This window comes from Eleutherodactylus coqui, chromosome 11 (genome assembly GCF_035609145.1).
Source record: "Eleutherodactylus coqui strain aEleCoq1 chromosome 11, aEleCoq1.hap1, whole genome shotgun sequence".
In the NCBI taxonomy this organism is placed as follows: Eukaryota; Metazoa; Chordata; class Amphibia; order Anura; family Eleutherodactylidae; genus Eleutherodactylus; species Eleutherodactylus coqui.
In genome coordinates, this window is record NC_089847.1 from 39,290,180 (window position 1) to 39,303,962 (window position 13,783).

At 44.8% G+C, this 13,783-nt stretch overlaps 1 protein-coding gene across 1 annotated transcript in view; it reads left to right on the forward strand.

Moving 5' to 3' along the window:
* The window catches only part of SLC6A2 (solute carrier family 6 member 2), a 162,417-nt gene that overhangs the window by 87,299 nt on the left and 61,335 nt on the right, over positions 1 to 13,783 (forward strand). The window contains exon 9 of the mRNA XM_066583891.1: positions 10,312 to 10,436. Coding sequence (XP_066439988.1) covers positions 10,312 to 10,436 — 125 coding nt within the window. The remainder of the gene's footprint in view (positions 1 to 10,311; positions 10,437 to 13,783) is intronic.

Genomic DNA, 13,783 nt, shown 5'->3' on the forward strand with positions numbered 1-13,783 from the left:
TGTGTCGCACGTGGGAAAATTTTGTACACGACTTGTGAAAGTGACCTAAAATACAGCACATATAAAGCCAGGATAAATATGTTAAAACCAGCACACATACCATAAATCTGATACATAAATGCTACAATAGTTATTGAGAATATTACAGCACACACAATATATAATAAAACCATTAAAACCAGGTGTACTGGCACATTTCTCATCAATCCCATAATCCAAAGGCATAGGTACGTAGCTGCCTCCAAAGAGTAAGGCTGGGTTCACACAGGGCGGATTTGCCGCGGCAAATCTGCCTGCGGCCACAAATCTCAGGATTAGCCAGCCATGTGGACGAGATTTCTCAGAAATCTCGTCCACACGGGACGGCCAATCCGCTGCGGTAAGTCAGGCTGGAACTGCGGCTGCAGCCGCAGTTTCAGAATATGCAGCATGTCTATTTATCTTTTCTTTTCGCCGCGGCCGCGCTCTCCTCTATGGGAGCGCCGGCCGCAACGGAAAAGCGAGCGGCCAGGCCGCTTCAAAGCTGCCGCAGGTTTTTCCGCGGCGGTTCTCCCGGTGGAAATCTCGCGGTTTTTGCTGCGGCCTAACCGTGGGATTTCTGCCGGGAATATGCCCAGTGTGAACCCAGCCTAAAAGCACCAAATAAGTAATAGAATGCAATGAGCAGTCACTCAGTCAAGCAATACATAATCCAAAAAGTGCCAATATAAAGTGCAAAAAGTCTTTTAAATAACTAATGCCAACGATAATACAAATGCATAATGCAAACCTAGACTGGATAAAGAGCCCTCTGGTCTAGGCAAAGAAAGGAATCCTTCCTAACTAAAGTTTCATAAGCCTACAGGAGCTAAAGTACAAGGAGACAGAATGGAGGTGGGAGAGGGACCAGCATCCCACATATATCGCTATCACAACAAGCGGCTTCCTCAGTGGTCCTCTTCTCCCTCCTCCATTCTGTCTACTTTGATCTTTGAAAGGGAATGTTATTCACATACACACTGATGCAACTGCCCCGATTCATGTTGGTGGTATGAGCCAACTACGTGCAATAGCTGAAGAACAGGTTCGGGATACTACACATGCCTACTAGATCTGTACCCCTTAGGGGCTAAAGAATTTAGAGATGGGAAGGGCTAAAGAGTGAATGCTTCACAAGGAGCACCTGCTAAGCTCTGAACTAGAAGGCACATAAGTTCACATGTAAAAGAAAGCAAAGCATGCAATAAGTTAAAGAAATTGTAGCAGATTAGACTTTTAGCACTAACCATTGGATAAGTGATAAGATTCTAATCGGTGGGGGTCTTATCGCTGAGACTTCACTGATCCCAAAAACAGGGTGCTATGTCTCCTCTCTTCTTGTCACTATTGGGTTGCTATAACCACGCACAGTGACGTCAGATTGGAGTACTGGCTGAGCAATGCGTGTCTGCTGCTCCATACATTTCAACGGGACTGGCAGAAATAGCTGAGCGCTTGCAGGTGTCCGTCTCCAGCAGTTCTATTGTAAATGAATGGAGCAACATGGCGCATGTGTGGCTGCCACTACATTTAGTCTCCTCCTCACTGCAGGAGTTGGAGTGAGCCTGCAGTGAGAAAGAGGGGGGACACGGGACGCTTGTTCTTGGGGTTGGTGGGGGTCTCAGTGATGAGACTCCATCATTCAGACTTTTATCACCTACCCTATGGATAAGTGATAAAAGTCAATTCTGGTACAACCCCTATAACAAAATGGTACAACTGGAGCCTCTTGAAATACACTGCATATACTTTTGTGGCCAAAACTGGTTGGTCATCAAAAGGTTGGTGATATATTCTATCCTCGTTTTATACGATTTTATCAATTAGTTCTATCATCTGCAACTGGTTTCTGATACCTTCATAGAAGACACTGGATACATTCACCATGTAGTTTCTTGACGTCTTCACTTCATTTGGAAGGTACAAATTAGAAGTTCATGATTTCTTTCCCTTTCTGCTTCGGGCCATGTCTTTTATTAAAATGAGGCTCTTCCATTGTGATAGGAAATGTAGTGAATGGGATTAGAGCGAACTCCATCTGGTAATACTTAGCTATAAAGATATTATTCTGGTTGCTTCAGGGATCTATTGGAAATAAAACATTGTATTCCCAGAACCTGATTAGATTTTATACATCGTTTCTGGATTGAACACTGTATTTCATTGCCTGCAGACCAAACTTGATCATTAAGCTTTTCAGCTTCTTTTTCATGAGTTCCATAAACCTGTATGACTTTGGGTCGTTCGCAGTATTATATCCACACACAGCACCATCAGTACTTTGAGGAATCATTCTCGGTTTTCTTAGTGCTCTGCCTCAGGTACTACAAGTGCATAACACACTTTTTTGTCTTTTTATGACCTACTTTCCCATAGTTTTCACTCTTTGAATTAATGTTTGTGCTGTTGCCTCTCCTGTAAGTATTTGTACTTTTTATTATTTTACATAACCCATGCCCAGCACATAAAATACTTTAGTCTGCTCTCTATCCTAAGACTATCCATGTAACCCTGATAAGAAATGAAATTCCAAATAGTTTATTGATTCCTTCGAATAATCACTTCACTTTCGGGCAAAATGTGTTATTATGATATATTTACCTAAAATGACATTTTTGTTCTGAAAAATTGCTCTAAATTGCTGGCCACTAGGGTTTACCCTTCCTCCTAATTTGCTGTCCACTGTTGTTGTCAAGTAAAATCTGCCTCTAGTAACAGAGATAACAAGATGGAACAGAGGAAGTGAAGGAGGGGGATGACTCATTCCACCCCCTAGAAGTCTATAGAGAGTAGAGGGCAGGAAGACTCATACATTTGTTCTGCCAGAGAAAACTGGAAACTAGAGATACAGCCTGCAGAGAGGAATACTGGTGAAAAATGCAGGATTCAAGGTAAAGAAAGGCCTAAAATTGTACTGCTTCTCCTGTACATACATGGTAGCTTACACTAAAAGTGCATGTATGCTTTAAAACATGTAAAATTGTTCACCTCCTCAAATCACAACACCATGAAAACAAAAACTTCAATTTGTAGTGAAATATAAAAATACAAGGGATAATAACTTTAAGTTAGATTTCCACAAAATTCTAAACAATTACTATTTCATATTGTATGAAAATTAAGATTACCTAAGGTTTGCAGACATCTTCACCATTGTCATTATTTATTGGAATCCCTATAACCCCTGAAATGCTCACACTGGTGCTTTTTAATTGACTGTGAAAATTTGTAGTAATTATACACCTGCAAGTTACTTGCTGGGGAGGTTGCCGGGTTCCTAGAAGAACTGAAGCACAGATGTTTTGGCACGCCAATTGCCACTAGGAAGTGGGTCTGGGGTGACATCACAATGTCTTCCCCGGCCCTTGTGACTGTGGCTTCAGGACATACAATCATTTGGTGCTGGGTGCTGACCTGTACACAGCTCCTTGTAATGTATGGGCTGATTGGTTGCCAGAGAGGTGTTTCCTCAAGCTGACCAATCAACCATGGTGGAAGTGTATCTATTCCGGCCCCGCCTCTTCTAGGGCACCGGTTATTGTCCTGCCTGTGGTGTCTGATGAGGCAGCGGTCACCTGTCAGTTAAGGACCAGTGTTTTTTTCTTATTTAGTGTGGGGCTTATTCACCATCACCTAGTTCTGCTGCATATAGCTTTTCCATCTGCTTTACTTACTTTCCCTCCTCTCTATCTAGGGACAGACTAGCTGCCCTAGGTTCCTGACGTGGGACTGCACCTATTGGGGCAATCGCCTTGTTTTTAGCAGGGTCCGCCACTCCTAAATTGGTTAGGAATAGTATTCCCAACACCGTATTCTTGTTTCCACTATTTTACCTGTTTTGTGTTCCATGCATTTTGGTGTTAAAACACAACAATTTATTTACATTTTACACAGTGTCCCAACTTTTTAGAAATGTTTTCTTTTTTTCTCCACTTAGAATTTTTTTATAGACATTATATAGTACCATTGAAAAATACAAGTTGCACTGAAAATAAGGGTGGTGTCCTCAAGGGGTTAATAGGCTACCTAATTTCTCCAAATTCAACAAAAAATGCATTGCACTGCATTAGCGATCAAACAATCGCAAGTTAAAGTGCCCTGTGGGGGGACGAGTAAAGAGCAATAAGTAAAATACAGTTAGTCCCTGACTTGCGAACAGGTTCCGTTCCAGGAACCTGTTCGCAAGTCGAACAAATGCTTGTATGGAGCGGGATTGCGGGTGGATCCCGCTCCATACAACGTTGGGTTCTTACAGTGGGCACCCGGCGGCAGCAGTTCCGACGAGCCGCGCCGCTCGTCGAAACTGTTAACACTTTAAATAGCGCTCTGACAGTGGTATTTAAAGTGTTAACAGTTCTGATGAGCGGCGCGGCTCGTCAGAACTGCTGCCGCCGGATGCCCGCTGTAAGAAACAGCCTGCACCTGACGTTCAGGGGGCCCGTACAGCGGCTGTGTGGTTGCTAGGCAGCCGGGGGCCTCCTGAAAGGCCCCAGGGCTGCCTTTGCAGATTGCCCATCAAACGCACGGCTTGATAGGCGCTCTGCATAGACAGCCCTAGGGCCTTTCAGAAGGCCCCCAGCTGCCTAGCAACCGCGATCTGACCGGACAGGCTTCTATCAGGCTTGAAAGAAGCCTGACCGGTCCCTGCACAGTATGATGTAATTGGCTCAATGATAGAAAGCAGAGGGTGGTAATAAATGGCTCATACTCCGATTGGGCCACAGTCACTACTGGGGTGCCACAAGGTTCAGTATTGGGCCCCATTCTGTTCAATATATTTATCAACGACCTGATAGAGGGACTGCACAGCAAAATTTCAATATTTGCAGATGACACAAAATTATACAATATAATTAATGCAATGGAGGGCAATGTGTGGCTACAAACTGACCTAGATAAGCTGGGGGCCTGGGCAGAAAAATGGCAAATGAAGTTCAATGTTGATAAATGTAAGGTTATGTACATGGGCAGCAAGAATGGATGTTACCAATATTCGCTTAATGGGGCACCGCTAGGGAAAAGTGATATGGAAAAAGACCTGGGGGTACTAGAGGACTGTAGACTAAACTGGAGTAACCAATGCCAATCAGCTGCTGCAAAGGCAAATAAAGTTTTGGGATGCATTAAAAGAGGTATAGGGGCGAAGGATGAGAACATTATCCCCCCACTATATAAGGCACTTGTCAGGCCCCACATGGAATACTGCGTACAGTTCTGGACACCGCTGCTCAGGAAAGATGTTGCGGTATTAGAGGGGGTTCAAAGAAGGGCAACTAAGCTAATACATGGAATGACGGGACTGGAATACTCAGAGAGGCTATCCAAATTGGGACTATTTACTCAAGAAAAAAGAAGGTTAAGAGGCGACCAAATAACCATGTATAAGTACATGAGGGGACAATACAAGGATCTCTCCCAGGATCTGTTTATACCCAGGACTGCGATGGTAACAAGAGGACATCCACTACGTTTAGAGGAAAGCAGGTTTCATCACCAACATAGAAAGGGGTTTTTTACTGTTAGAACAGTTAGACCGTGGAACTCTCTGCCTGAGGACGTAGTGATGGCAAAATCCTTAGAGGAGTTTAAAAGGGGACTTGATGTCTTTCTGGAGAGGAGGGATATTATAGGCTATAAATCTAAGAGTATTTGTTAATCCGGGTATACAGGCAGGTAGGAACTATTAGGGGTTGATCCAGGGATTAGTCTGATTGCCATTAGGGAGTCGGGAAGGAATTTTTTCCCCAAAAGGGCTAATTGGCTTCTGCTCTTGGGGTTTTTTGCCTTCCTCTGGATCAACAAAACAGGAGGCTAGACAGGCTGGACTAGATGGACATTGTCTTCATTCAGCCTTACGAACTATGTTACATAGCATTACATCATACTGTGCAGGACAGATAGTTCGTATCTTGCGAAATTCGTAAGTCGAATGTTCGCAAGTAGGGGACTATCTGTAATGATAAAATAAAGATTTTTCAATTATTATAAAATATTACAAGTTTAAAAAAAAAACTTTCCTTAGTCATAGCATCTAAACAGAACCAAAAAAATTGGTATCGCTACATCCAAAAATGTCCATTTTATTAAAATATCGCATTGTTATTACTGTATGATTTACTCCATGAGAAAAAAATATGCAACGGCAGAATTGCGCTTTTTTGGTCACTCTGTCTTCAAGAAAAAATTGAACAAAAGGCTATCAAAAAGTCATATGTTCCTCAAAATGGTACTAATACAAACTACTAATCACCCTGCAAAAAAGGAGCCCTGGCACAGCCCCACCGCCAGAAAATTACAAAAGTTATGGGGGTCAAAATGTGGTGAGAGAAAGCAATAATTTTATTTAAAACAAAAAGGTTTTATCTTGGCCTTACGTGTTTAAATGGGGCCATTGAAAAACAGAACTCCTGCAAAACACAAGCAGTCATGTACAGTAGATATGTCACCCAAAAAATAAAAAAAGCTATGATTTCTTGAAGGTGGGAATACCAGGACTGCTGAATGTGACCTGGAGACAGGAGCATCAATGACCCTCGGTCATCAAAAGGATTATCTTAGTTTGCATATATACTTTCTAGCAACTTGTAGATGAACTTGTGCACCAGAGTCAGAATTATTCTGGTAGTGACTTTTCTCCTTTTCAAGGATTTTGATTAATTGCCAAAAGTTTATCAATGGCAGTTGCATTATGTATTTTCCTATTCTGTTGTTAGATAACTCCTTCCTTTGTCCTTAAGATTCTTTCAGCCTATGTCATCCTTTCCTAGGTCAGTTTAACTATGAACCATCTGTATTTATAGAATTCTATAACCTTCAATAATTTTTTTTCAACTTGTCAAAGTTTGGTGTATAATATCTCTGAATTCACAAATCATGTTAATACTCTGCATTATACCTGCTGTGTGATCCTTTTAATGCATTATTGACTCAGGATAGGTCATCAATAGTTGATCGGCCGGGTCCGCAGCTCGAGACCACCACCAATCAGCTGTGTGGGCGCAAGCTGAAATCTATGGAAGCCGTGCCTGCAGTTACAAGCGCCGGCCACTACATGGGTGGTTGGTGCGGAGACTTCCGCTCCAAATACACAAAGGTCAGAGCGGAAGCCTCTACACCGACCTCTCATGTAGTGGCCGGCGCTGGTAACTGCAGCCATGATTCTTATTGATTTCAATGAGAACTATGCCTGCAGTTACCAGCGCCAGCCACTACATGGGAGGTCGGCATGGAGGCTTTCACTCCGACCTGTTATTGCGGCGCTGACAGCTTGCACCCGCACAGCTGATCGGTCGGGGTCCTGAGCAGCGAACCCCGGCAGATCAACTATTGATGACCTATCCTGAGGATAGGTCATCAGTAGTATTTTTGACCAGAAAACCCCTTTAATTGCTCAGTAAGCTATACATATCAAGCAAGAGTATTAGGGTTTCTCATTCCTATTTGATAAACCAGTCTTTAAATTTGATGAATCAGCCTTCAACAGATTTGATCTCTGTTTGAGGCCGCTTTCCACTGGCTACAAAATTGTGTGATTTTCTCACGATGCGACAACGCTACAAAGTGCATGTATGTGAAGCCATGCTTTCCTATGGTTTCCTTCACATTAGCGAAGTTTTGCCTGCTGCTATCTTGTTAGAAAAAAAATTGTGGCAATGTGGTTTAATATTGCCGCTCTTTGCGATGTTTTGTCATCCATGTTTCCCTATGGAGCCTTCGTTTTTGTTGCATTGCATGAAATTGCGGTTTTCGTGTGATGTGACTTAAACATTAAAAAGTCCTATTCTCTTTCTTGCGACAACATGGCGAGAAAACGCAGCGATATCGCACAAAAATCGCGTGAACGCAGGTGTGATATTGGCGCAGTTTTCTCACGCCCCATATCGCTGATAATAGCCTATGTAGGCATCCAGATGGAAGCCTGGGACGGAGGATTGGAACACACTGAGCATAATGCAGACTTTAAAAATGTTTGCATCTCTTTCTGATAAGAAATGTGACTTTTTGTTTTACCAATTGTATGTAAATTAAAACTTATGACATCTATGACAAGATGGCTATTCTCCACCAAATGCCTATGTACTTTTTTGGCTTCCTGTAATATCCACTGATATCATCTGTATTTACATCTCTATTAGGGCTCTTACCCACTGGCGATAGGTTTTCTAGTGACGCGAATGTGAGTGAAAACGCATGATTATGAAACCAATGATTTTCAATGGTTTCATTCTCATTTCTGATGTCTTCACTGAAGGCTCGCAGCGCTAAGTAAAATCTGAGCTATCACCCATTGTATTTAATGGGCCTGGCGGCAGCAACGCTGGCCCCATTGCAAACATAGGGAGTACTTTGCGCTCCCCTGACACAGCTGTAACAGCTATGGCAGGGGATTCCTTCATCCCCGCGTGGAGCTGCTGCTGCCCCATTGAAAGCAATGGGATGAAGGCATCCCCTGCAGCGATGATTTTCGGGGGTGGGTGGCTTGAAATATAAGCCCTTCCCACGAAAATCATCCCTAGCTGTAAAAAAAATAAAAAAATAAACTCACCTAGAAAAGTTGTGCGGCTCTTCTCTCTGTCAGTCTTCATCTGTCTTCTGGTGGTCGGGGATTGGAAATCCCCACCTCCAGAAAGTGCTGCCTTTCACTGAAAGCTGTGACCCAGGAATCATCTGCCATAGGTGTCACAGCTGTGTGAGGCGAGCGCAATGTAATCCCTATGTTTTCAAAGGGGCCCGCGCTGCTGCCGCCTGGCCCATTGAAGACAATGGGCAATATCGCAGATCTTTCTTAGCGCTGCGAGCGTTAAGTGAAGACATTGCAAATGAGAATGAAATCATTGAAAATCATTGGTTTTATAATCATGCATTTTCACTCACTCTCGCATCGCAGGAAAGTCTATCGCCAGTGGGTAAGAGCCCTTATATACTGACAGTTGCAAGCAAAATTACCAACCCCCATTGCAAATTAGGTCTATTTGGCAAATTTACAAACTTTCAGCTGTATTTTTTTTGGAATAAAAAAGGAACAATTTAACCAGCTTAACACAACTGATATAACAAGTGGATTCTCCAAATTTAACCAAAATGCCACTTTTATTAACTACGGTACTACAGCCTTAGAATTATTCCAACGTTTTAGTGTAGCCAGTGTTCCTCTAACTTTGAATTTACAATCTATGCTTCTAACTTTATCTCTGGGAACATTCAGTGCTTTTGCTATCTAATAGTATCCTTTTTCTTGTTTGTTGCAAGGCAGTGATCTGTTCTCTTAACGTTTTCGAGGACACTCCTGACCATTTCTAACATGCAGTCAAACATCACAGCCAACAAAGCCCCAGACTAGTCTTTCCCAACTGCAGTGCCACTTCACCCTGGAGTGCTGCAATAACCCACCTGGCTGGGAATCAGCTGTCATTAAATGGGGTTTCCAAGCAGCGCCCTCCAGAATACACAGCGGCTAATCAGAAGTGCTGCTCTGATCCCTGTGCAGTGGCCATCGCTCGTAATTCCAGCACAGCTTCCATTGATTTCACAAGCCACAACCCTGACCATACCCCCTTGTAGTAGGTGTGCTCTGCAATAAAAACTTTATTTCCCAGGGGTGCCCTAAGGCTGAAAAGGTTGAGAAATACTGCCTTAGATAGTCCAGGTATTTGACGTGTTTTATCTCAAGCACACCTGATGCAACTAATGAACCCTTTGAATAGTTGTATCAGGTGCTTGACACAACACTGAATTTGCAAATTTATGCTCTTATGAGGCATTCTGCTGAATAATACTGAGTCTTTAGTAATCATTAAAGGGATTCTGGCATCAAGTTCATAATGCAGGCAGTATGAACCTGAGACGGGGATGCCTGTTGTTCCTGTTAGTGTTGTGTTCTGAAACACTGGATGGCCCGCCCCATGACTCAGCTCAGCTCCAAGTCAAATTTTGAAGTGTATTTATACAGCAGCATTTCAGAATAAACCACCACTTTGGCAGCTGCCATCCCTTTTCCAGGTTCATGCTACCCATAGTTTGGGCAGCATGAAATTGGTGACAGAATCCCGTTAAAAGTGGCATTTTGTATTGAATTTGGAAAAATCACTTGTTATTTTACTTGTGTTGAGGTATTCCAATTTTTTTTGTTTATTGTTTTTTTAAAACAGCTGAAAATGTGGAAACTTGACAAATAAACCTAATTTGCAATGGGGATTGAATAATTTTGATTGCAGCTGTATATCAATTACTATTTAGCCAGCTGTTTGTGAAGGGAGATCAGCAGTAATTCCATCCGCGTTTCTTTCATTGCAGGGATGCGCTGCTTACGAGCACTGTGAACTGTGTAACCAGTTTCATTTCTGGGTTTGCTATCTTCTCAATATTGGGTTATATGGCTCAAAAAAACAATGTGAAAATAGAAGATGTAGCTACAGAAGGTGAGCGACTTCTCCTTTAATACAATGTGATAAATGTTCTAATGTCACAGGAACAAGGCACAAATATCACATCCCATCTACTCACCGGTTTAGCACTAAACAATATAGAGTCAAGACAGATGTGGCTGAGCTGCAATACCAGACACATCCCTTGGGCAAGAGTGATGTTGTGCTGCGAATAAAGGAACAAATGTCTTTTGTAACGCTGGATTTAATATCACCTTGAACCAAGGCACTTTAACCCTTTCCAATCCACTGTCTGACGTCTAAAGACATTCTGATTGAAGGCTGTACAGCTTCCAATGTCGGAAGACGTCTGGCAGGGTATTCTTACTGTATATTACTGGCCGCTCTGTTGTCGGGGGCCTCTCCAACATGTCCAATACCGCAGAACTGTCTCTGGCCAGCAGGTGGTGCCATTGTATAATGGCAGAAAGAGAAAACCCCCCTAGGAAACCCTGAATCCAAAATTGGATTGCAAAGGGTTAAAGGGATTATACAGGAATACCACTTAATGACTACCATCCATATAGTCTGTGGCAACCCACCCTAGTATGGGAGAATGCATGTACAGTGATGGAGCGGTGTATGGGGGCAGAGCCTAATGCCTCTCCTAAGAACTCTCCCACCCCATTCCCGTGCAGCAGCTTCGCCAATCCTAGGAGGGGTTGCCACAGGCTGCTGGGATGGCAAACATCTTGTGACATTCCTGGACAAGCCCTTTAACTATAAATTAGTTAAGTCTGGCCAATATTCTGTGTAGTTGATTCAAGTTCTTCATTGATGGAATCTTGTGTTTTATAACTGATTTGTATTGCTGATTTTTGTGATTTATAAAAGATCGGTATAATATTCTGTGCACGTTAGAGTCGCACACATCCTTAGCCAGGATTATTTAGGTAATCCATTTCTGTAGTAGCTTCATACTGCTTATCTACAGTATTAACAGAAACTTCTATTGCCAATATATTCTCCAAGCTTATTTATTATAGAAATTATATATTTTTGTGAGCCTGGTGTTTGCATTGTGCTGTTTTCTATGTCGCCTGTTCCTACAGTGAATTGGGTGTAGTCAAGAAGAGGGTGGCAGCGGTGGTGGTGGAGTGCAGCGAACTCCTACATGCCCACATGTGCCTGGTTGCCTGAGGACGGGCAATGATATGTAAGGGGCAGCCAAGAGAGAGGATGGTGGAAGAGGAGGCACAAGGCACCTGCTGGCACATGTTTGCTCTGTTGCTGTTACGGCACTCTGCCCCCCGAGCGCCAGGTGGGGTGCCCTGAACTTCCCGCACCCCACTGTCCCTGCTTGCTTGCCTCGGCCCTGGCTAACCCCAGGTGGACAACTGGGCGGTGGTCCCTGCTCTGGCTAGGGACCTGGCAACTACCTAGATGGAACTAACTAACGGGGGACAAAGTGCCGACAGAAGAGGCAGGTGGAACAGACCAACAGAACTTACAAGCAGAGTAAGGCTGGAGATGGAGCTCACAGGCAAACTGGAAGGACACTGACTAGCAACTAGAGCAGACTGAGACAGACCTGACCAGAGGCTAACAGAACCAATAACTGGCAGTGAGCTCAGGTCACTGCCAGCCTTTTAACTTCAAGCCTCCGCCCAGGGGCGGAGAGTGGGAGGAGCCGACTCGCCCACTGTTGCATATGGAAGGTGGGGGAAAGCGGGCGGCACCCTACGGGTGGACACGCCCATGCCGCACGCTGGCTGCCCCACGCCGCCAGGAGAGCCCCGACTGCAGAGCTCTGGGATGCCGGAGCCGACATCGGAGCGGCGCGCGCCGGCCGCGGGACCCAGCGCCGCTCTGCATGGTAACATCCCCCCCCCTCTGACGGGGGACCTCCGGGCCCCCGGAAACTTGACCAGGTTTATCCGGAAAACGACGGTGGAACCGCCGTACCAACACAGGAGCGTGAACATCACGTGCGGCCACCCAGGAATGATCTCCTGGTCGAAAACCCTTCCAGGCCACCAAATATTGTAGGGTTCCTCGACACAGATGAGAATCCAGTATCTCCTGGACCTCGTATTCAACTTCATCCCGGACCAGGGTGGGTGGAGGGGGACCGGAGGTGGTTATCACCGAAGGGACAAAAGGTTTCAATAGCGATTTATGGAACACCCTGTGAACCCTCCATGTGGCTGGCAACCCCAGCTCGTAGGCGAGTGGGTTTACCAGACGTGTGATGGCAAACGGCCCCACGTAACGTGGCGCCAGCTTCAAGGACGGGACCCGCAATTTGAGATTTTTAGAAGACAGGTATACCTTCTGTCCCACCCTGTAAGGTTCAGACACAGACAGACTCTTCTCACTACGCAACTGCATACGGGCCCCCGCTGCCTCCAAGTTTCTCTGTACCTTTTTCCATACTCCCTGAAGCGTATCTGTGGCGACATCAGCTGCAGGACAGACCGATGGAGTAGGGATTGCTGTAAGGAAGCGAGGATGCTGACCGTATGCACAAAAAAAGGGAGACACCCCCGTGGAAGAACAAAGGCGGTTGTTTAGTGCAAACTCTGCCAACGGCAGGAACTCTGCCCACTGGGTCAGACCAGACAACCTCAAGGCTCTCCAGCGGTTCTTAGGTTTTGCAAATTTTTACCGCAAATTTATTAGGAATTACTCAGTTATTGCTCAACCTCTGACCGACCTGACTAAGAAGGGGGCCGACTTGGGTAAGTGGTTGCCTGCAGCCCTTGAGGCCTTTAGCCGTCTAAAAAGGGCATTTACAACTGCCCCGGTGCTAATACAGCCGGACGCACGACTACCCTTTTTCATTGAGGTAGATGCGTCTGAAGTGGGGACAGGAGCAGTATTGTCGCAGGAAGTCAGTGGGAGGTCTGGGTATAGCCCATGTGCGTTCTTTTCGCGGAAGTTCAATTCAGCAGAGCGCAACTACGACGTGGGTAACCGTGAATTATTGGCTATCAAATGGGCTCTGGAAGAGTGGCGACACCATCTTGAGGATGCTAGACACCCAATTACCGTATATACTGATCACAAGAATCTGGTATATCTCGCCAATGCGAAAAGACTCACAGCTCGTCAAGCCAGGTGGGCGTTGTTCTTTGCCAGGTTTAATTTCGTCGTGACATATATCCCAGGAGAGAAGAACGTGAAGGCGGACGCCATGTCACGGAGTTTCGGGGTACCGGATAGTGAGACCATGACTCCCGAGAATATCTTAGCCCCCGGCGTGGTGGTGGCAGCTGTAGAGTCTAACTTCGTCCCTCAACTACAGGTTGCTCAGCAGGACGCTCCTTCGGGGGTGCCGGAAGGCAGATGGTTTGTGCCAGAGACCCTACGTCCTAGAGTCATGGATGAATCTCACTCGT